General features: G+C 36.3%; 3 protein-coding genes across 5 annotated transcripts in view; 1 reads left to right on the top strand and 2 right to left on the bottom strand.

The window, feature by feature from the left end:
• The window catches only part of LOC121738593 (lysophosphatidylcholine acyltransferase), a 40,997-nt gene extending 33,734 nt beyond the window's left edge, over positions 1–7,263 (top strand). For both annotated transcript variants that reach the window (XM_042130754.1, XM_042130753.1), the window contains exons 4-11: positions 1,238–1,350; positions 1,671–1,825; positions 2,064–2,201; positions 2,567–2,692; positions 3,914–4,058; positions 4,620–4,721; positions 5,175–5,316; positions 5,774–7,263. In XM_042130754.1, coding sequence (XP_041986688.1) covers positions 1,238–1,350; positions 1,671–1,825; positions 2,064–2,201; positions 2,567–2,692; positions 3,914–4,058; positions 4,620–4,721; positions 5,175–5,316; positions 5,774–5,859 — 1,007 coding nt within the window. In that variant the 3' untranslated portion in view covers positions 5,860–7,263. The remainder of the gene's footprint in view (positions 1–1,237; positions 1,351–1,670; positions 1,826–2,063; positions 2,202–2,566; positions 2,693–3,913; positions 4,059–4,619; positions 4,722–5,174; positions 5,317–5,773) is intronic.
• Positions 7,264–14,836: 7,573 nt separating this feature from the next.
• On the bottom strand, positions 14,837–17,806 carry LOC121738600. Its single transcript, XM_042130767.1, has 3 exons — positions 17,770–17,806; positions 15,516–15,987; positions 14,837–15,129 (listed from the first exon to the last, which is right to left on the bottom strand). Exons 1-3 carry the CDS (start codon positions 17,804–17,806, stop codon positions 14,940–14,942), a joined length of 699 nt encoding a protein of 232 aa, XP_041986701.1. The 3' UTR covers positions 14,837–14,939.
• Positions 17,807–19,043: 1,237 nt separating this feature from the next.
• Positions 19,044–20,129, bottom strand: LOC121738599. Of its 2 annotated transcripts, none has more exons than XM_042130764.1 (2): positions 19,915–20,129; positions 19,044–19,764 (listed from the first exon to the last, which is right to left on the bottom strand). In XM_042130764.1, the coding sequence occupies exons 1-2, from the start codon at positions 19,961–19,963 to the stop codon at positions 19,058–19,060; spliced, it is 756 nt and encodes a 251-aa protein (XP_041986698.1). In that variant the 5' UTR covers positions 19,964–20,129; the 3' UTR covers positions 19,044–19,057. The 2 variants fall into 2 exon arrangements, with proteins under 2 accessions (XP_041986698.1, XP_041986699.1); XM_042130765.1 differs by having other exon boundaries at positions 19,930–20,124.
• Positions 20,130–21,826: the final 1,697 nt, after the last annotated feature.

The raw sequence follows: 21,826 nt of genomic DNA, 5'->3' as shown, positions 1-21,826 counted from the left end.
AATATTTTATAGGCTATAAACAAACATGATTTTAGGCTGACACAGTCAGGATTATGTAAACTTTTTCTCTAGATAAGTGACGTAAAATTGAGATTTTAAGATCCAATTCAAGCAAAAATAAGCAATAATATATATATGTTTGCATATTTCCGTTTATGCCGACCCTATTTGTGGTAAAAAATATCGTTTTCGTGGTAAAATACCACAGCCTTGTTACATGTAATCGAACCCTATTGCCACATATTGTTGGATTATCGTAATACATGTAAATCAGACTAGATGATGGCTACAAAATCGTGTATTGTAAACTAACTAGTAAACTAGTTACGCTGATCTCAAACAGTACTATAAAAACAAATATTCCTTTAACTAATGTAGAAATTAAAGTATTCCATATGCCTGAATTGAATAATTAAATAAAAAGTTAATAATGCAAAACAATAATTCATACTAATATGTGCATCACTGTAATTTGCTTAAAAGGATTATTTCGTATTTCCTTTAGAATGAAGAAAGAAATTCGATTAATGCCTTCAAAAAGAGAAATTGCGCAGTGGGAGGTGTAAATTCAATTTATTTATTTTTTGCCAAAATTTCAATAATTCGACTCTGTTATTACGTGAACATCAATGTTAAATTATCATCAAACGTAATTCGTTTTTTGTTGCTTTTGTACATACTAATGAATTGCTGTAATCATTTTAATGTTTTTATTATTGAAAAGACGCATAATATTGCTTTCCCGCCTTACGGTTCCTATCTCATTAGGTAGGGTAACAAGTAACAACCATTTGTAGAAATCTTTCTTTTGCTTTTGCCAATTTCTAGATTTTTAGGTTATTAAGAGGTAATAACCTGAGTAACATCACAGAATACGTAATATTAGATTTATTTTCGTTACGCAATTTCTTGATTCGGTCGCCGCGCTCAAAGTCCGCGATAAAAGCTATGCTATAGCCTAACGAGCGTAATTTGTTAGTTGTGAGTCGCAGAATTTCGGCTGGCAGAAATTCTGCTGCATTCAGTTTCATACAAAAGTCCTGTTTGATTCACACGAGCGTAATTTTGTGAGTCATGATTAGTATGAAAAGATATTTACGCGGCAGAAATTCTGCGACTCACTCGACTCACAAAATTACGCTCGTTTGGCTTCACCTTAAAAACACTCGCTGATCTACCGTTAATTGGAACGTTCCGGATTATTACTGTAATTAAAAGTTCCATCTCAATGTTCCAGAGCTGATAAACTACACGCAGCCGGTGTACGTGTGGCGGGATGACCCCAACTCCCGGCAGAACACCATCAAGGAGATCATCGAGAGAGCCACCTCTAAGGAGGACTGGCCGCAGGTAACTGCTGAGGGTTAGACCAAAAGTTTCATTTAATGTTCGTAAAAGGGACAACACGAAAAATGGTTGACAAATCCTGGATTGAAAAGGTCTGAAATTGTTAGTCAAACAGCCAATGATGAAATCGATGAAATAATCCTTTGAGTTTGTTTCTAACTACGACGAAGCCAAAATGAAGGAATTCTCTACACCGTCGCGAGTAGTAATAATTCCCCGAGTTGGGTTATAGTTTTTTTTTTTTAATTCTGGCAAATTTTCCTATTTCTGATTATTTCAACTGTCGAATGATGTTTAAATAAGCTTTTAATTTACGTTTCCAGATACTAATATTTCCCGAGGGTACCTGCACGAACCGCTCATGCCTCATTACCTTCAAGCCGGGCGGCTTCTACCCCGGCGTGCCGGTGCAGCCCGTCACCATCCGTTACCCCAACGCCCGCGACACCGTCACTTGGACCTGGGAGGGGCCTGGCGCGTAAGTGTTATACTACCAGCTGGAGTGGACGCCTGTATAAAGTGCCATATTACCTTCAAGCCGGGCTTCTACCCCGACGTGCCCATCCCATGGCCTAACGTCACCTTTGTAATATAATCTGACACAAGTTTTGAACTAACCTCAATCGGATCAACGCAGAGCACACCATTACATTTTGTAACAATTGCAGCTCATCTCTTTCTAATATGATATTAACTATATTTCCATCTCTTTCCAGGTTGAAGCTCCTCTGGCTGACGCTGACGCAAGTGCACAGCTCGTGCGAGATCGAGTTCCTGCCGGTGTACTATCCCAGCGAGGAGGAGAGGAGAGACCCCAAGCTGTATGCGAGAAACGTTAGAGATGTTATGGCCAAGTATGTTTTTTTTCAGATTCCTTTTCCTTGGCATATAAAAAATGGCAATTTTTTGTTCTCATAAACTCTTTTCTTTAATCTCGATATGTGTGGTAAAAGAGTACCTATATAATATTATGTCTAACATTATTAGCATATTACATTGGTATTGGTAGCACACTGTGTTTTAAGGGCAACAACGTTATATAATATATCAATTATACGTTTTGTTTGATACGAATATTTTTAGTTTTTACAAACGGAATTACCTGCTGATTTAAGTGGCATATAAATCGGAAATTATTTCATATATTTTTTTGAAAATAGATATTCATAATAGCTTAGAAACTACTTTTTATCCTTTCTTATGTATTCTTATCTTTCAGGGCTCTCGGCGTACCAGTACTGGACTACACATACGACGACTGCCGCATGATCGCTCGAGCTAAGCAACTGGGTATACCTTCGGCGCCTGCCATACGAGAGGTCAGCGAACTTCGCGCGCAGCTCGGGTGAGTGAGAAGACGTAGATTGTCTCCTTCTAAAGTTCATTTAAGATGAAACTACTGTCCTTTTCTTGAGAACTATTGGAGGTGCCATGCTTATTGATTAGCTGCAATTTGCAAAGGTGGCCCAGAAAAAGTAAAATCAGAATCTATGCAAAAACAATCCTTAATTTTTGGGATACTCTCCACGCCCGCTATACATACGCAATATACAGTGAGAATGCGTCATCTGTGTCTACCTAAGGTATGAATACAAAATTATTTATTAATGCAAACACATTACAATAATATAGTTCACAATCGGAACTGCACAAATTGGCGGCCTTGCTGCTTACAGCAGTTTCTACCAGTGAAGCCACTGCACTGTCGTTGTCTAGAAACTAGAGGATTCTTGATGTAGAAGCCAAGTTTTGCTAGGAAGGTGGCTTTAAAAAGCTACTTAGTATAGAATATGCAATAAAAATCATGATTTCATTTTAATCAACGATATTTAGTCTTATAACATATCATTTCACTAGTAAGGGTTAATTCAGACCGCAATGCGACGCGTAAATGCATTTCTAAATTTGTATGGATTTGACAGTTTTGCAAGACGTCTCGCTCTCGCGCAATAGGCATGATGACTATTTTTTTTTCTTACCGGTAATTTAAAGATACTTCAAAAATAGAAACATTGTTGAAAGAATGACTCTGATAGCTTAAAAATTCACCAAGATATGACTATTCAAATATCTCATAAAAAAGGCCTGCCCGAAACGCTCCATACAAAGTGCTACGAAAGACTGACGTCAGTCTTTCGTAGTTTGTATGCATCGGGAGACAACTTTGTTCGACAGGTATATTAAATATTGCGTTTATGAAAGTGGTTTCATAACAAAAGTTGCTTTTAATTGCATAAGTTATCGAATTGTATACAAATATTAAGAAATTTAATTGAAAAAAAAATCGACTTAAATATCGAACTTTGAAAGCGCATAACAAAAAAATACAAATGCTATCAAGCTGAAAATTTGGGAACACTTATTTTTTACCGTGATTTCTTTATTTTATTAACAATATTCGCTAATCTTTGACCTTGTCATCATCCCTATTGAAATCTGTCAATTCAGTACAAATTTAGAAATGCATCTACGCGTCGCGTTGCCGGCTGAATTGACCCTTAGAACTTCTGTATCGTTATAAGTTCTGTATCATAACAAACTTCATTATCACATTATCTCGTTTTAGCCTAGAGCGCTCGAATCTCGAGATGCATCTAGTCGCGCAGGGCCTAGCGGGGAAGTCCCGGTGGCTGACGCGCGACGAGTTCGCGCAGCGCCTCGGCGTGCCGCCCAACGTGCACCTGCACCGCCTGTATGATATATTCCAGCAGGTTGGTACTTAAGTTGACAAACTGCTGGTACTAAATTTATAAAGCAAACAATTGTCCCTTCCTCCGGAAGGGGAACAAGGGGTCTCGCAAAAGGGGCTTAAAAACTGCTGGTACTAACAGAGAAGTTGATTTATAGGCAGATGACGGACCTATGTAAATTGGTCGCTTTTTGTCAAACCCATCCGACCGATCACAGCTAATATTTACATGAGCCGACTAAATGACGTTGGTCTGTAAACTGCCTAGGAATCAATTTCCTCGATGGTACTTGAGTTGGCAAACGACTGGTACTGAATAAGTTGAGTTCATCAAAATTTAGGCTAGAAGGCAGCGGAGAGATAACGCATTATGTCTTATGTTACTTCGGGACCTATCAGATATAGCGGTCATGCATTTAAGCGTTCGCATTCTTGTTTGATGCGGTGACAGCGGTACCACTGCCACCAAATTAAAAATCTAAATAGCTTAGTTTATTCGCTTTAGTAATAGTAATATAGCATAGTATATTTTAAGTGGTACTTAAAATATAAGGATATTAGCGCTATTTTATTCTCATTTCAGAGTTCCAACGGTCTGGTGTACTTCCCTGACTACCTGCTGGCCGCGGCCTTCCTCTCGCTGCAGCACGCGCCCGCTACACAGCTGCTCGCTAAAGCGTTCAAGGTGAGAACATATCAGCTCTGGATTTATGTATAGGCAGTATAGGCCATGGCCTATGGGCGGCAGCGTCCTATGGCGTCCTAGGGGGGGCGGCAGCGTCGTAGGATGGCGGCAGAGTTCTCTCATAGGGGCGGCAATATTAAGGTGGCCTATACTCATAAAAAACATAAATCCGGCCCTGGAGATACCTAGAAAGATCTTTGAGAAGTATGTGAGTATTGTATACATGTCGAAAAATAAAAGTGTGCAAATCATAATTGAAAGGAGTTTCTCGCACCAATCTCGTACTCTCGTACTCGTACAGTTTAGGGACTCGAAAAAAGGAAAGGTAATATTACTATTTTCTTGTAAATAAACAAACAACTCGCAACTTCTTCTAGCAATTACGTATCCCCTCCCGACCTAGCCTGTGAATGTATTTCCAGCCACAGTATCTAATAAAATGTATATTTCCAGCTGTACGACTCGTCGGGCACCGGTCGTGTCAGCATGGCGAACTTCGAGGAGCTGGCGTCGCGCTGCCTCGGCCTGCCGCAGGAGGAGGCCCACCACGTGTTCAGACAGTGCGATCTCGATGACAAGCGATATGTCACTTACGGTAGGTCAGACACGTCACGTTTTGACTTTTGACTAGCATCTAAGGACTAAGATAGATAGTTGGACAGATATTTATCTGGATGACAAGCGATATGTCAATTATGGTAGGCCGCCAAGTTAGATTTTGAAGTTATGGTTATCTAAAGAAATATTTATTTTCGTTTTCTTTTAATTTTAATTCTATTAAAATTTCCATTTTTTTTCTTATTAATAAATAATACAAACAAATCGAACAAAAAAGAACGTAATAACTAATAAGTATATTAATGTATTTTGTATATAATATGCTAAAATGTTAACGCAGAAGATGACGTGTAAGAAGAGTATATATTTTTATGTAATTCCTTACAAATTATTTTTGTTGTCTTCATATGATTTGTATTGTAATTTGTATTCTTAGATCATGTATGTTTCTATGTATATAATAATACTCATTTATTTAAAAAATATAATTTTAGACGAGTTCATAGACTTCGCGGAGAAGAAAACGGAGTTCAGTTTCCTGTTCGCGAGCGACAGTCATCATAAGCCGAAGACGCAGTGAGACGTGCCCGCCGTCTGCAGTCAGGTGCCGCTGCTGCCGTAGCCGCCAGTCAGTCAGTCAGTCAGTCCGTCTGACGATCAGTTGATTGGTGTGACAGACAATTTGTGTCATGGTATTTGTGAACTAGTAGTCTGACTATCAGGAAATCAATATTATAGTCAGTTAAATCCCCTGCTGCCGTAGTCGTCAGTCCGTCTGTCGGTCAGTTGATAAGTGTGACAGACAATTTGTGTGATAGTCAGTCAGTGTGACTAACTATCAGTCTGACTATCAGTTAATTAGGCTGACAGTAATTTAATTTCACAATCAATAAATAAGTCTGACGATCAGTCAATCAGTGCGAAGGTCAGATAATAATTAGTGTGACGGTCAGTCAATCAGTCTGATGGTCAGTCAATCGTTCTGATAGACAGTCTAACAGTCAATTAGTTTGTCAGTTTGTGGGTCTATGAAATAGGACTATTTTTAACGCCAGACAATGTGATAGTTTTCGACTTGAGATACGCTGTTAATCATTACATTTGTTAGTCAGATAATAATCTGACAGGTCAATATTAGGCCGGTTTCCGTTTTTAAACTCGATTTGATGCATGTGGCTTAAGGACAACATGAACGAACAGTCAGCTACAAAATATTTTTTACTGCAAATTAGACTTCTGGAGACAATTAATGCAATCGCAATAGTTAAAAAGATAAGCAAAAATATTTAATAAATAAATTGAAAATGGCAGAAGTGGCGCTACCTGTACAATTAGAAACTAGAAGAATTTTATAACTTTTAATATCAAACCCAAAACGGATCCCACAGTGGTTTAATCTTAAATGCTTGACACATTAAAGCTTGAAAATCGCAATACACTTTAATAAAGATCACCAATCATCATTTCAGTGTTATATTCGTCTCTATAAAGTAGAGGAAATGTAAAGTAATTGATGTGTTTCGTTGTACTATTAGGAATATTAATTTATAAACAGATGGCGGACTTACGTAATTTGGTCGAGTTATGTCAAGCTAAACACGATTAACATTGTTTTGACATAACCTGGCGAAATATCGAAGGTTTGTCATCTGCCTTTAAATCGATTTCCCTGATCGTACAATAAATAGAAGTAAAGCATTTTTTGTGACTGACATGACAAAGGTTTTGATGCGATACGGCTAATAGATTTTTAGTTATATTATAGCTAAAACGACTAAAGTGGCTTTTAGTGACTGCAGAAAAGGCTTGATAGTGTAATCTAATGCTGTAAATATTGTAAGTACGATAAAAACGCGCTCATAATATTATAAATATAAGTCATTTATAAGTATTAAGTACTTCTTTAGTATTCAATACTTTGGTCGCCGGCTTTATTAATGTTTTCTGCTCAGAAATAACTATAATCTGTTCGCGTTAGGATAGTGAAAAATCACGCGCCAAAACTGACTGTAACCTATGTCAAAAACATGTCATTTTCTATATTGTATAGACAATGACATGTTTTTGACAGGGAATCAATGACCGCTACCACCATGTTTCGCCGAGTACAGTGTAATTGAAATATTTACATTGTGAATAAATATAATATACCGTCATAAATTGTTGAGCGCTTTGCGAATATATTTAGTAGTAAAAGGGTAATAGGATATAATATTACTGTCATGTTTTGACGCTGGAGGCAGCACCAGCATAGACAGTAAACAAAAAGTTTTGTTCGACGTTTGACAACGTTTCTGTCAATATTCTGATATGACGTCGGAACATGTTTTGATCGGATTATTTACTGTATGTGCTAGTAGCGTTCTCTAGTCCGACCTTCGCGTATTCCCTATCGTTTAATCTTAGCACTATTTTGTCATTTAACTGTCCTAGTAACGCGAGTAGTCTGTAGTGTGGTTGCAATAATATAATAAATAAACATTTGGGCGGCGACTAAAGCGTATTACACCAGATGTACTAATTGTACAATGTACCATCGAGGAAGTTGATTCCTATGCAATTGACAGACCAACGTTATTTGGTCGAATATGTCAATTCAATGTTAATTGTGATCTGTCAGCTGGGTTTGACGTAACGCAACCAAACTTACTTAGGTCCCCGATTTGCATAGGAATCAACTTCTCTGATAGTACAATCCTAAAATAATTTAGTTATTTATTGTAACGTAAGATTTTATCTATAGACACTAGATAGCTTAGGAAATTATTTATTTTAGTGCTTACTAGGAAAGCAGAATAAGCAAAAATAAAACTTTTTATCAAAAATGTCAAAAATGTTGATGTATTCGCCGTCAGCAATATAATTTAAATAAGTGACCAAAAGCAAATGAATCAATAAAAAAAATATTTTGCCTCTGGCAAATAAGTATCATATTTATGCAGCGTATAATTATTCAAGGTCCTTGTCTATCATGTGACATTTCCAATGTGCAAGACAAATACAAGAAGATCTATGCCCGTTGTATGAGCGTTGTTGATGGGTTAATTTTTTGACGCTAGCCAATCAAAAGCAATATAAAGATAAACTATAAATATAATAAAAAGATAAACTTAGCAAAACTCAGAAACTGGGCACTAGTGTAGTTATTCGCTCTGTAAATATTTTTATTAGAGCCAGGGGTTAATATCTCTAAGTATGGCTCTACTGTTTAATAAGAGTAGGTATGTCAACAAAGACACGTATTAAAACTTTTGCCTTTAACTGTCTAGAAGGCCATTTTAATTGTGATAATCTTAAGATTAGATTTAAAATTAAAAGACGCTATTATTAAAATTTTAGTATAAAAAGTAGAGGCTCAGAATGAAACTACGATAGAACCTACCAAATGGTAGACCAAGCTTGCCTGCATAGGAAGTAAGGTACCAATTTCTAGATATTATAGCAATAATGCTTTTTTAAAAAGTGTAAGGGGAAAGTATCATTTAAAATACGAATAAAAAAAAAACCAAAAATATTCCCGAGTTAAACAAAATATCTGAGAAAAGGTAACAAAAAATAAATAAAATAAAAAGTTTACATCTTTTTCCTAATAAAATACTGAACTTTTACATACTTTAAGTCTTATAAAGAAGTAATTTTTTAATATTATGTAGGAAATCTAGTTAGACGAAATAGTTATGTATTTTTTGCTTACCTACCAACATTTATTTCATATTTTTTATATCAATCAGTTGTACTTTTAAATTTCATAATATAATGCTATCGATCTAGCTAAAATGGAAATAACTCATTGCTTTGTAATATATTATGGTACTTTACTTATAAAATGTACTAAGGTACAGCTGGGCAAAAAAGAGTCTGGCACCGTGCATAAAGTTAATATTACCTATTATTAACTTTATGGCACCGTGATAGCTGGAACTATAAGTTTTTATTTATGGCAATATTACAGTACTTGTCAACTCTAGTGCGTCATATTGTGATAAAAGTGAGTTTAGGCGTAACGTAGGGTTGTTGGTCTCTTTTTCGCCAAACTGTAATTTATATTCTTTTATGAAGCTAGATTTGTACAATATTTTAATTGTCGGTCGGTTTTAGTACAAAAATTATTAATTTTATTGTTTTAATTATACGTTATTGAGATTTTTATTTAAAAACTAAGAGATTCTTTTGCAAAACTGTAAGTTTAATTCTTTTATTCGATAATATATCTGGTACAACAATGGAGATTAGATACATACTAATCTAAATGCTTGTTTTAGAGATTATTTTAATGTTATTGTATATTTTTGTATACAAAGAATGTATAAGCGGGCGTGGCTTAGTATTTCCACAGATTATTAATAATCATAATTATTGTAATATTGCCGCATGCATTTGTGCTGTAATCTGATATTTAGAAAACATCTTGAATCGTTTAATCTTTGTTTGTCTTATAGTACTTTAAATACTTGCTTATGACACTGGCAATTATGAAAAGAACGTAAGCTTCCAATGTTGCCAATTAAAAATATTTGTGATATCAAGAGTGTAAGCAATTACGTCCATAAGTGTGGAAATAAACTGACATTTTTATTGTTAAAATAATTGATTATTAAAAATACAAATATCATTTTGTGTAAAGTATGAAATACAATGCGCTTAATTTTTATAATATATTTATTATTAATAGAGTGATTTGTAGCATTCCCTCATATTTTGTTTTTAATATTATTGTATTAGTATAATGATGATGAATAAATTTTTGTTTCAAAGACTTTTTTTTCTGAGTACCCAATATTATATATGCCGCTGAAAAGTTTTGATACCATGTCTAAGGGGGATATTAGATTATCATATATAATGGATCCGAGATCATTGAGTCAATGATATTGGATAATGTAATATAGATGTCGCAGCCGACTGGTTTAAATAGCCGTTCAATCAAACAGCTAGCCCTTTGACTGAACAACGCCATTCAATCACACGGCTATACGTCGCTTAGCCGACTTGTTGACTACAACGTTCAACACTACAGCTAGACGACGCTTAGCCAACTGGTTTGTTTTTGTTTTGGCGGGGGGCTGCGCCCCCCGAGCCCCCCTTTTATTTGACGGCGGTCGCCGGCTGCTGCCGCAGCACGCTCGCTGCGCTCGCTCGGCTCCCTCTGTGTTGTGGTCTAAGTTCTAACCTAACCTAACCAACTTTTGGACTTTCTGGATTGTGTTTGTTTTTGTTTTGACGGGGGGCTATGCCCCTCGAACCCACCTTTCGGGGGAGGCTGCGTCCAATCGTCCATCCATTTCATAATCCCATAATTTCTCCTCGAATATTTGTTGAAATTTTAATTCACTCGTATGTGCCTCCACAATTTTTGTCTCTTTAATAACACTTGTAAATTTTATTAACTACTTTATTTCCGAAAAACAACCACAAACACCAACAAACACCTGCTAGTTGACGCCATATTGTAAATAAAACGCACCTAGCGCCGCAGCGGTGCACGCTGAACTACTTCAATTAGACGGCGGATTTTGAATCAGCTATAGTGTTGGACGTTTTGAGCGACTAAAATATTCTATATAAAAGCTAGACGTGTGATTGAATGGCGTTGTTCAGTCAAAGGGCTAGCTGTTTGATTGAACGGCTATTTAAACCAGTCGGCTGCGACATAGACATATGATTCATTTCTTCCTTGATCATAGATTTTTGACTTTTGCTGAGAGATAGGATCCAATACGGTCATAGAAATAGGTGTTGCCAGTTATTTAATATAAAAAAAGAGTTTTTAATTTCTTGTTCGTTAATATGTTTCAAATAATGTAATGTAATTATTTTTCTAATTATATACTTCGATAATCTTGCTGAAATAACAAAAAACAAGCCATATTAAAAATGACGATGTCTTTTGACAAATCGAATTCTCTGAGATCTAGTAACCCTGACGTAAATACCTGTCAGCGTTAGCGCTCTCCATTGGCTATTGAAACCACATATTATGACGTAAAATAGGATCAATGAAATATGATAATGTAATACGCAGATATGATCAAATAATCATATACAATGTGTCCCGACACCGGTGTCCGATCCTTTAATGTCATAATCTATGGCATATTTTATCGACAAATTGGCCCTCAAATTTGATCTCTCTCACACGGTTGTAAAATGGCAGCCATTTTAGTTTTTATCGGGCTTTCACACTAATCTGACCAGTACTTCTCATATAAATATCCTATGAAAATAAAAAAGGTCTCATTTGATAGCTAAACTTATGGACTACGCTTACACAGGCTTTTTTTCCTTATAGCGGCTTCCTCTGTGTGTGAAACATGCAAGTATAAAAATTTATCCAATGATCAAGGATATTTTTAGAAAATCTGCCATCAAAAGAACAATGGCCAAATCGTACCAGGTGGGCGGTGCCTGCGCCACCGTTGGCCAGCCGTGCTTGTATGCCTCCAGCTCATCGCGCCATCTCTTTCCGTCCGTCTTCGGGTACCCATTAAGTTGTTAACTTTGCCGAGCGATCGGGATGCATGCGGCTAACGTGGTCAGCCCAATCTTATTTTAGTTTTGCCATCTTAGCTCCTGCATCCTTGATACCTGTTTGGGAGCGCGGTGTGGTGTTTCTTATTTTGCTGACTAGTTTTACTCCCAACATACTGCGTTCCATCGCTCTTTGGCATAGCCTGAGTTAGGACTTTTGCGAATCGGTCAATGACCAAGTTTGCGCACCGTAGGTTAGGACGGGCAGAATACGCATGTCGACGAGTCTGCGTTTCAGGGAGATTGGTAAATCTCCCTTCATCAGCGTCTTCATGGACCAGTAGCTCTTCCAGGCGTTTTCGATTCGTCGATCGACTTCCTTCCCTTGTCTGTTATGAAAAGAAACTAACTGGTCCAAGTAGATGTACCTCGACCCTACGTCTCGTGCTGTTGGTCATTATTTGAGTTTTGGACCTGTTCATTGTTAGTCCCACCTCGAGGCTTGCAGTGCTTAGATCTTGTAGCATGGTTTGAAGGTCTGTGGCTGTAGGAGCAAAAACGACAATGTCGTCGGCAAAGCGAGGATTGGTTTGCTTTTTGTTATTGACTTCAATCCTCTCTATCCATAGGCCGTCCAACTTTCGAAAGACTTCCTCAAGGACACAGCAAAATAATATTGGGGAAATTGGGTCGCCTTGTTTAATTAGCTTCAAAATTTGGAACTTAGTGTTGAGTTTAATATCAGCTGTAGGTACTATTGCTATAAATTACTTGAAGAAGTTTAATGTATGTATGATCTATTTCGTGGTTATGTCAAGATTTAAATACCTATGGCCGAATGCTTTATACTATCGAAATCGAAAAAGCTTTAGTAAAATCTACGAAGGCTAAATAAAGGGGTTTATTAAATTCTATATATTTTTCTAGAAGTTGGCTAAGAGTATGTATCTGGCTGGCTGATGTCTATCAAAGTGGTCGATGTAGTTTAATATGATTTTGATGAATACCTTGTATAAATGGGAGATTAGACTGACTGGCCGATAGTTGCTAATGTTACTTTTGTCTCCTTTTTTGTGTTATAATACTATATTAGAATGGCAAATTTTGTTTGGAACCTTACCGGACTTGAGAATCGTGTTGAAAAAATTTGTTATAAATGATGGTAAAACTGATGAACCGATTTTGTTTCCGTGGTTATGCCATCTCCTCCAGGGCTTCGATTGTATAGCATGTCACGCAATGCTTTACTGACTTCTTGTTCTGTGATCTTTGGAATTGATTCCGTACAGACATATGTTAGATTTTTATTTTCTGGTAAGGTGTTATCGCTGTAAAGGGATTTGTAATATTTTGTGGCAATGTCCATTATTTTTCCTTTGCTATTATATTTTTTACCGTCTTCATCCGGCAGGCCGTTAATCCAAGACTTGCCTTTTGTGATACCTTGTTTCAAAATTCTTAATGATGAGTTATTTTCTAATGCTACTTTCACGAGATGTGTGTTGAGATCTCTTATGTCTTTTCTAATACTCTTTTTTACCTTTCTATCTATTTGTCTATATTCTCTTGTGCCAATATTCTTTTCAGTTCTATTGTTTACTAAAGCTATGGTTCGGGTTGATACTCGTAATTTATGTTTCTGTTTGGGCTGTTTTTTATACATTTCCTGCTGTTGAGAATACTAGTGGAAATAGCATTATACTGTGTTTCTGCATCTGATTTGTCTAGTTGTAGGGTAATTGAACTTTATTATTCACGTCTCAAATGCACTTGCTTGTAATACTCCTGTATTTCGAACATCTGGTTCACAAACGCTTCCACATCAACGCTAGCGACCACCATGCGTTCATACAGGATCAATACATGTATGAAATTACCATCCGACTTCATATTCCTCATTGTGGCGAATATATTATCCATTTTCGTCCTCAAAGCTAGTAAAGTTGCGTAGATCATAGCCGCTCTATACGCTGGATCGTCGGCGAATATCTGCCTGAATCGTCTAGTCTCTTGCAGTCTATCTCTTGTGGAATATACGGATTGCTGCATGAGTCCCATAGATATATTAGCGAAGTACATGTACCTTACATCAGCCGCTTCGTGCTTGTCCACGTTTAGGTACCGTAAAGTGTTGTTTAGTTTTGCCTCGTACAAGGTTCTTTTCAGCTCCGCGTTCTGCAAATGCTGCTTGAAGTTGTCTACTTCGTATATCGCTGTATCGTCTTCGTCTTTGATTATTGCGTCGTAAGTTCGGGATATATTCGTGGGGACGGTTTCGTTTAGTGCAGTAGTTTTCATAGCAAGGTTTTGCATTAGAATGACAATGTGCCAGGAAGAAATCAATTTTGTAATAAGCGGCATCTAGCTTGTTTTTATTGCTAGACTTTTATAATTACTAAGAATTCTTGGATTTCATATCTTATGTTTATAGAACAACGAGAAATTGATACTAAATCACAATAAGTATCATAAAAGGTATACGCTTTAATACGTAGGCAATATAATTCTATTGAGTAATTACATTTTTATTGAATTTATAACGCAACCACAACAGCTTAACAATTATTACGAGATAAGCATAATGAATGCAAACTGCTATGCAGGCTCCTTATCGGTTTGGTTATAAAACGGCGGGATTTACCCGAGCTCAGCCTATCCGCAGCCTACCCGATCATTTGCATAAGGCTGCGCAGTTTTCAGGCCTTGGCCTGTGCACTGTTTTGAAGATTTAACCAAAATGTAGTGGAAATTGTAGTAATTTAGACTATGTAGGTACACTTATTTTGCATCACAATACAACTGCCTACCATACCACCCAATTATTAAATAAATTCGATTGCAACGTTTATTCCAATTTACATCGACCAAGACGAATCTAACATTAATCCACTTAGCCCACGGACACGAAATCAGCAGGCAGCGGGGTGGTGGGGGCTGCGGCGCGGGAGCGTCGCATTCTAATGTATAGATTTATATGGAAATGACCTCGAAGGCAGCGGCGCGGCGTACCTACTAGACGGCTTCCCGCGTTGCATCGCCGCCAAAACTCCCGACCCGCTGCCCGCAAAATTTTAACTGAGGCCTTAAAATCCACCAAGCAATTTAGACCCTAGATCACGCCAGAGGAATTAAACTAAAAACATAACCTCTTCCTAAGGAAGTCAGGTAAATTGAGACGACAAATATGGCATTTTAGTCCTGTTTAGTAGTAGCCTTAGTTTTGGGTGGCCTGGTGTTGGGAATCATGTGTCTTGTCTGGTGTATCTCGTGCATCTGTATCATGACCCACCATATGTACAGGTAGTCGTTGTGTAGCTTCTTCTGTTTGCTCAGCAGTATTAAGTACGTTCCCGCATTCCGAAATTTGCCTTCCCTTTTTTGGCTGGAATAAATTTAATGAAAATGTTAGGACAACCAAACGGTATAGCATATAACTAAAACAGTCTTGGGACCCACAACAAAATTAATCAAAAGAAGGTGAAAAGTGAAGGAGAATGGAGTAGGGAGTACTTTAACGGGACAACGTCAACAAAAGCCGGCCAAAAACATTCAAGACGTTTACCATTTTAGCGGAGACGTAGCCCACGTCTCCACTAAAAAGGGTAATGATTGCACTGGCAAAAATTAAAGTAGTTAACATACATATTATAAGAACATAGACTATGTTGTTATAATATGTTTGTTAACTACTTTAATTTTTAAAGACTTGGCTTACAGCCTTGATAACAAAAGCGAAATAAGATTGTAAATGAGAGGTTTTATACTCACAATCTCTTTTCCATCAGGGAATAGATATCCAGCATTTTCTTCCGGATTCTTCTCAACTTTCTGTACAAGTATCCGATGCGGTAGGACGTATCTTGGGGGTTGAAGTACGGATCATTCTCTATCATCTTTATCTTGTATCTCGCCATGTATATCAACTGTAGCATTAGGTCCAAGATTTTCAGCCGAACCATCGTCTCATCATCCAAACTATAGTCGTAGTATTTCCTACCCATCCCTTCCATGGTTCGTCTAGTGTTGTTGAGTTCTGTCTCATCAAAGTCTCCCGTAAGTTTCTTTGCAAAATAATCCATTTTCTCTTTGATTTTGTTAATGTCTAGTTTGTCGATGTTGATGCTTATGTTTTTTATGATGGCGTCTTTTGGTGGAGGTTTAATTTTGGCGTTGAAGTCGTCATGTAGTGTGAGAAACATGTCGTTAATATCTGGTATGTCACCATCGCCGTTGGTAAGATCTGAAACTTACAAAAACAGCCTTAAACCTACTTTAGGGAAAGGCGATTGTTGTTTGTTTTTATTCCTAAAGGAGCTTAAATAGTGTGTTTTAATTCATTTTGGCCTTGAACTTAATTTAGGGATAGTAGAAGTAAAATGTTTTGAACCTTAGTATAGGTAAGTATTTTAAGCCCAGCTTTTTAGAGTTCCGTACCCGTAGGGTAAAAATGGGACCCTATTAGTAAGACTTTAGCTGTCTGTCCGTTTGTATCCAGGCATACAGTTTGGATACAGACAGACGGACAGAAAGCTAAGTCTATATATAATTATAATTTTTTATTTTAATGATACACTAGTGCTGGCCGTGGTACATACATAGCTTATAGCACTCAGGGACATCTTAACTATACATTGGTGAAAGAATTTTTGAAATCGGTCTAGTAGTTCCTGAGATTATTGCGTTCAAACGTAGGTTCAAACAAATAAAAAAACTCTTCAGCTTTATAATATTATATATAATCATTACTTACGTACTATATTATAAATTATAATTATAGAGGTACATTATAAAGTTTGTAATAAACTTAATTATTAATTTGGGATATGTATTTGACAGGAAATAGTTTGATTTGGTATAAAACTTGTATCTACTAATTAATAGTAGAAAGTGTTATGATGCTGGCAACCCTAATATTGCTTACAACTTTTTAATAATAATCTACCTGCACTTTAAAAATTAAAGTTGTAATTATATAAAAGTGAAATAAGTGCAAGACACAAGTGTAATAATTATTGTAAATGAAAACACACAAGGTTAAATGGTAAGAATATCGTAGATAACTAAATGTTGGTTATTATTTTTGGCGTATATTCTGCAAACTGGTACGGCTTCAGTTTTTCCTTGTTAATAGCTTGTATCCATTTGATAGTGTCTCTTATATCCACGTCGTATCTTACAACCTTCTCGTATTTTCTGAGCAACACGCCTATGTTTCTGTTTTTTTCATCTAATTCTTCCTGCTTCGCTACGGTTACAATTTTTAACTGTTCATACTGCAGCCTTCTTAATCTGTTAAAAAGATATCCCAGTCTATACCTTTTATCATTTCTAACAGGTTCTTTCATAGTTAGTGCTCTTTTGATATAATACCTTGCGTGTACCATAAATTGGACCAGCAAGTTCTTCAGTTTTTCTTTCTTCACATTTTCCAAATGATAATTATTGTCATCTGGATCATAGTATTGCCATCTTCTAGTGAAGTTACTCGTTATGTGAAGCAGTTCATTGAACTCTTTAGCATCTAAACCGTTGGAATTTATTGGTTCCTCTTCAATCATGTTTTCATTAAAAGATAGTTTTATGTCTGTATCTGGTTCCTCTGGCTCAGTAGCATTTAGTTCAAGTTCTGACAGCGGAATAAGCATATCATCGAATGTGTATATGTTTCCAAATAAGAGTCGATCGTTGTCGATTACATTATCACTGACAAAAATTTGGGGACTCTTGTTTGCACTGCCTAAAAATAATACCGTTTAGTCAAGGCAGATGTTTTTTTGTCTGTTTTGAGTATGATTAAGTTAGTAATACAACCCACCCTTCTCAATATTATAGAACGTATAGTTATTTAGTATGACATGACTAAATTATCGATGCAAATGTCAACTTGATCTATGATTTATAACCATAAAAGTAATTACAAATCTCCTTATAACATCGGTTATGTACTCTTTAAGAGGGACATACATAAAAGTCACGGGAAGAAACCAAGACATAAGGTATTTTAATAGGTTTAGCTACTTACAAAAGCAAAACACATTCAGTACTATGAACACGTACATTTCAACTGTTACACAAAGCAATTAATGATTTATAGGCTGCGTAATTACATTTTTATCGGCTTAGAGAAACAGTTGCTACGCTTGGTTATGTTACAAAAATTTTATCCAACCACGGGAGAGTATTGAATACGATTTCTTCCGGGAATAAGGCAGGCAGGTTCTTTGTTAGCTTCATACCTAGAAGGATTTCGTTTGGATTCCCCCTTCCCTTAGCCTCTAGCTAACACGTTTTCTTTATAGCTTCCGTATATAATCGCCGATGAAAATGTATGAAAGTGACATGACATTATTCAAATGTCGACTTCGAATTATCGTAAGCGTTCGATTAATATTATAAAGTCGACATTCGACTAATGACACATCAATTCCATACATTTTAAACGGCTATTCTATAAAGAAGCGATTAGGAAAACGTCTTGGCTAGGGGCTTTAGTTAGAAATTTAGCCGCCGCACAATTATCGTGCGGCAATGACGGGAGTATAAACTACCGAGATCAAATTGATTCGATTTTAGATTGTGTCCGGACTTACGAGTTACAATCGAGAATCATATGAATTTAGCCCAAAACGCATAGATGCAGAGATCGTATCTTGCCAGCGACATTGGCAAACGTTAAGTATAATTATGTTTTTTGGGGCTCTCGGTACTGAATTGTAAAATCTATACATCTATAGGTACATATAAATAAAATTGGAGTGTCTGTTTATAATATTGAAAGAACCGTTTTTTACTAAATGCATATGAATGTATATAGGGTACAGACACCAAAACAATTTTTTTTACAATTTTTGTCTGTATGTCTGTCTGTCTGTCTGTTTGTTTCGGCTAATCTCTGAAATGGCTAGAGCTATTTTGACGGGACTTTTTCAGGCACATAGCTGATGTAGTAAGGAATAACTTAGGCTACTTTTTAACCAACTTCCCAAAGTTAGGAGTATTATTTCACTTTTTTTTTAAATGAACCAAGGGTTTTTTTAATCTTTTTTATTATCTTTGTTATCACATTTTGCTGACGTGGACGAAGTCGCGGGCAACAGCTAGTAATAAATATGAATGGTATTACGTTGGTTGCCTTATTCCTATGACATAGCGTTATGGTGTCTCAGCAGCATGTCATAGAATATTTCTAGGAAGCTCGCGCAAATTAATAATGGGAAAAAGTTCAGTACAATACGTTGCGTTACAATTTAAAAAAAAAAGTTTATATTTAAAAAATCCAACGAGATAAACTTTATTTCATTATCTAACATTCAATTGACAAACTTCCATTCCTTCTTTCTATTAGTCATGACTTGGTTCAGCATCCTCCTACAGTTCTCGTCATTGATAGTCACCAAATGTACCAGCAGATCTATATCCATCCACAAATTCAGCATTCGCTCCTCCAATTCCAGCATGTCCTGGAAGTATACTCCATCTGTAGCACTCTGTCTCATCTGCGAGCATAGCCTGAAGGCTTTGTACGCTATGTTTGAAAACTTCTTACAGGCGCGATCCGTTTTCGCCATTAAAAAACCCATTTTGTACACCGATACGTCTCGATACTTCTCTCTTAATTCCTGCATCACGATCATTTTGTTTCGCGTCTGGTAGATCGCCTGCTTCATCAGCTCAATGTATCTTCTTCGCAAGTGAAATATATCCGGTACAATTCCTCGATCATAGTTTAACGGTGGTTTCCACCGTCTTCCGTCTTTCTGGATCAGGATTTTTGGGTTCCCATCCTGAACTTTTAGTTGCAGCAGCACGTCTGTTTGGTCTATCGATTTAAGTATTTCTTCGAATTCATCTCTGACGGTTGTGTTTCGTCCATTTTGTTTATTCCTTACTTCTATTCTTTCCCAGACTTTGCTTGGATTGAAATTCTGTATGTATTCTACGAAGCTATAGTTTGTCGCGTTCAACGTGGACGCTGATTGTGGTTGAATAGATAGAAATAGTCCCAGTAAGTAGAATGCTAAAATAGATAACTTCTTTACAATTACTTTTTTTTTAAAGTAGTATTTAGAAACTGTATTTTGGACATAAAAACTGTTAGTAGGTACATGCTATTTTGTATAATAATATATTATGATTAAATAAGTTCGCAATTTAATAAAATATATACCTTGTAAAATATAACCTGATGGAACTTTGGACATCTCAGTATTTATCATTTTGACTTACTGGCATTTGAGATTTTTCCTTAAATATTTTATCTTCATTAATTTCGCCCACTTTTCCTCAGAGCGGGTGACATATTAATTAATTACTGCCATTTCTGACGATAATATTTCATAATGATATTACGAAATATTTATTAAAATTAATTAAGTAGCCCCGTTGCAAAAGATACCCTGTGCTGTTAAAGAAAAGAAACGTATAACTTTCCATTTTCACTTAATGGTACGGTTAGAAGGTTTGAATCGTAATTTTCGTATCGTAAATCCTAATCAGTTGATTACGAGCGTTTAATGCAAGGACCAGTAATGTAATTTTATAGGACCTGTTTCACTACTTTCTGATAAGGTGCCGATTATGCTATTTACCTACAACTTATTTGACAGATTCTCCATACTTCATCTGTCAAGTTAAGTGGTGGATAGCCTATTCGGCACTTATCAGGAAGTGGTGAAACATCAGTGTAATTTGTCTGTAATTTACACTGACGAAGTTTGTAATAGTAAGAGTGTGTTATGAGTTATGACGGTTCCTTATGGCTGTTTTACTATTATTATTCCAATCCAGTGATTGAATTCATCGCTACCATAGCTATAATTTAATTCCAGTGGTTGTTTGCATTTTTCCAGTAGCAATCCAGCGCTGATTATTATTTAAATAATGTAAATGGGCACTGGAATGTACTGGAATGCAATTTTGAAAACGGTGGATTCGATTACTGGGTAGGATTATTTAATGTAAGCCGGCCTCTATGAATGAGTTAAGAAACCTGTTGTTTAAGAGATAATTTTTTTAATTTGAAGAAGAGAGAAAGAAATTAAATATTGTGTTGTGTGATGTGCAAAATAAACTTTTCTTATTCTTATTTTAGAGATTATACTTAATTAGATGTCACCCGCTGCTCCGTTCCGCAAAAAATAGATTATCACGTCCTTTCCCGGGACTCAAAGTATCTCCATACCAAATTTCAGCAAAATCGGTTGAGCGGTTTGGGCATGAAGAGGTAACAGACAGATATACTTTCACATTGACAATATTATAAAAAGTAATGTGAGTAAACTATGGAATTTTGAATTAAGTGCGTTTGCCGATTTTTCACGTTTATCTAATACGAGCTTGCCCGCGGCTTCGCTCGCGTAAGAAGTATTATTATATACAAACTTTCATCCCCTATTTTATCCCCTTGGAGGTTGAATTGGTCAAAATCCTTTCTTAGCGGATGCCTACGTCATAATATCTACCTGCCTGCCAAATTTCAGCCCGATCGGTCTATAGGTTTGGGCTGTGCGTTGATAGACCACCATGTTTTTTTTGAGTTTTATATATATAGATTATTTATTCCCTAAAATCTGTTATGCCATTAATTTTAACTTGCTTGACTCTAAAATGCTCTAATGTGTGCATTTTGGAACAGTTATATAGGTTGTTGTGACTGATGTACTACTTTTAGGTTATAAGTATACGTTGCAACTTGCAAGTAATTGGACTCTATATTTTTTCATCCTTGCTCATTCCCATTCTCAATCATTCCTCACAAGATAGCTAAAATTTCGAATTCAGAACAGTGAAAAAATAGGTAGATTTCATTTAAAAGTTGATTAAATCGAGGCCTATAAAACTGAACGGTTATGGTTGTGTCGCGTAATGTAGGTGCGCCGCGTGGGAGGACACGTGTAGTTTTCAAATGAAAAAAGTAAATTAGACTTCTGACAAGTAGCTTTACCGATACGTTTTTCACAGCTCTCATGCCTATAACTTTTATAGGCATGACAGCTGTAAAAAACTTTGAGAAAAAAAAATAGTCTGTTGTTAAAAAAAATCTTGCTGTAAAGTAAAATGAAAACATACTTTAACTACGC

This window comes from Aricia agestis, chromosome Z (genome assembly GCF_905147365.1).
Source record: "Aricia agestis chromosome Z, ilAriAges1.1, whole genome shotgun sequence".
In the NCBI taxonomy this organism is placed as follows: Eukaryota; Metazoa; Arthropoda; class Insecta; order Lepidoptera; family Lycaenidae; genus Aricia; species Aricia agestis.
The sequence above is the reverse complement of the archived record's forward strand: the minus strand, read 5'-3'. Positions and strand labels throughout refer to the sequence as shown.

Bases quoted from the DNA above. Each gene is read 5' to 3' on its own strand.
- LOC121738600 (XM_042130767.1), bottom strand. From the start codon at position 17,806: ATGTACGTGTTCATAGTACTGAATGTGTTTTGCTTTT. The intron at 15,988-17,769 runs GTAAGTAGCTAA...TGTAAGTTTCAG, and splicing joins ACTGAATGTGTTTTGCTTTT to ATCTTACCAACGGCGATGGT. The intron at 15,130-15,515 runs GTGAGTATAAAA...AATTTATTCCAG, and splicing joins TCCCTGATGGAAAAGAGATT to CCAAAAAAGGGAAGGCAAAT.
- LOC121738599 (XM_042130764.1), bottom strand. From the start codon at position 19,963: ATGATAAATACTGAGATGTCCAAAGTTCCATCAGGTTATATTTTACAA. The intron at 19,765-19,914 runs GTATATATTTTA...TATCTATTTTAG, and splicing joins ATCAGGTTATATTTTACAAG to CATTCTACTTACTGGGACTA.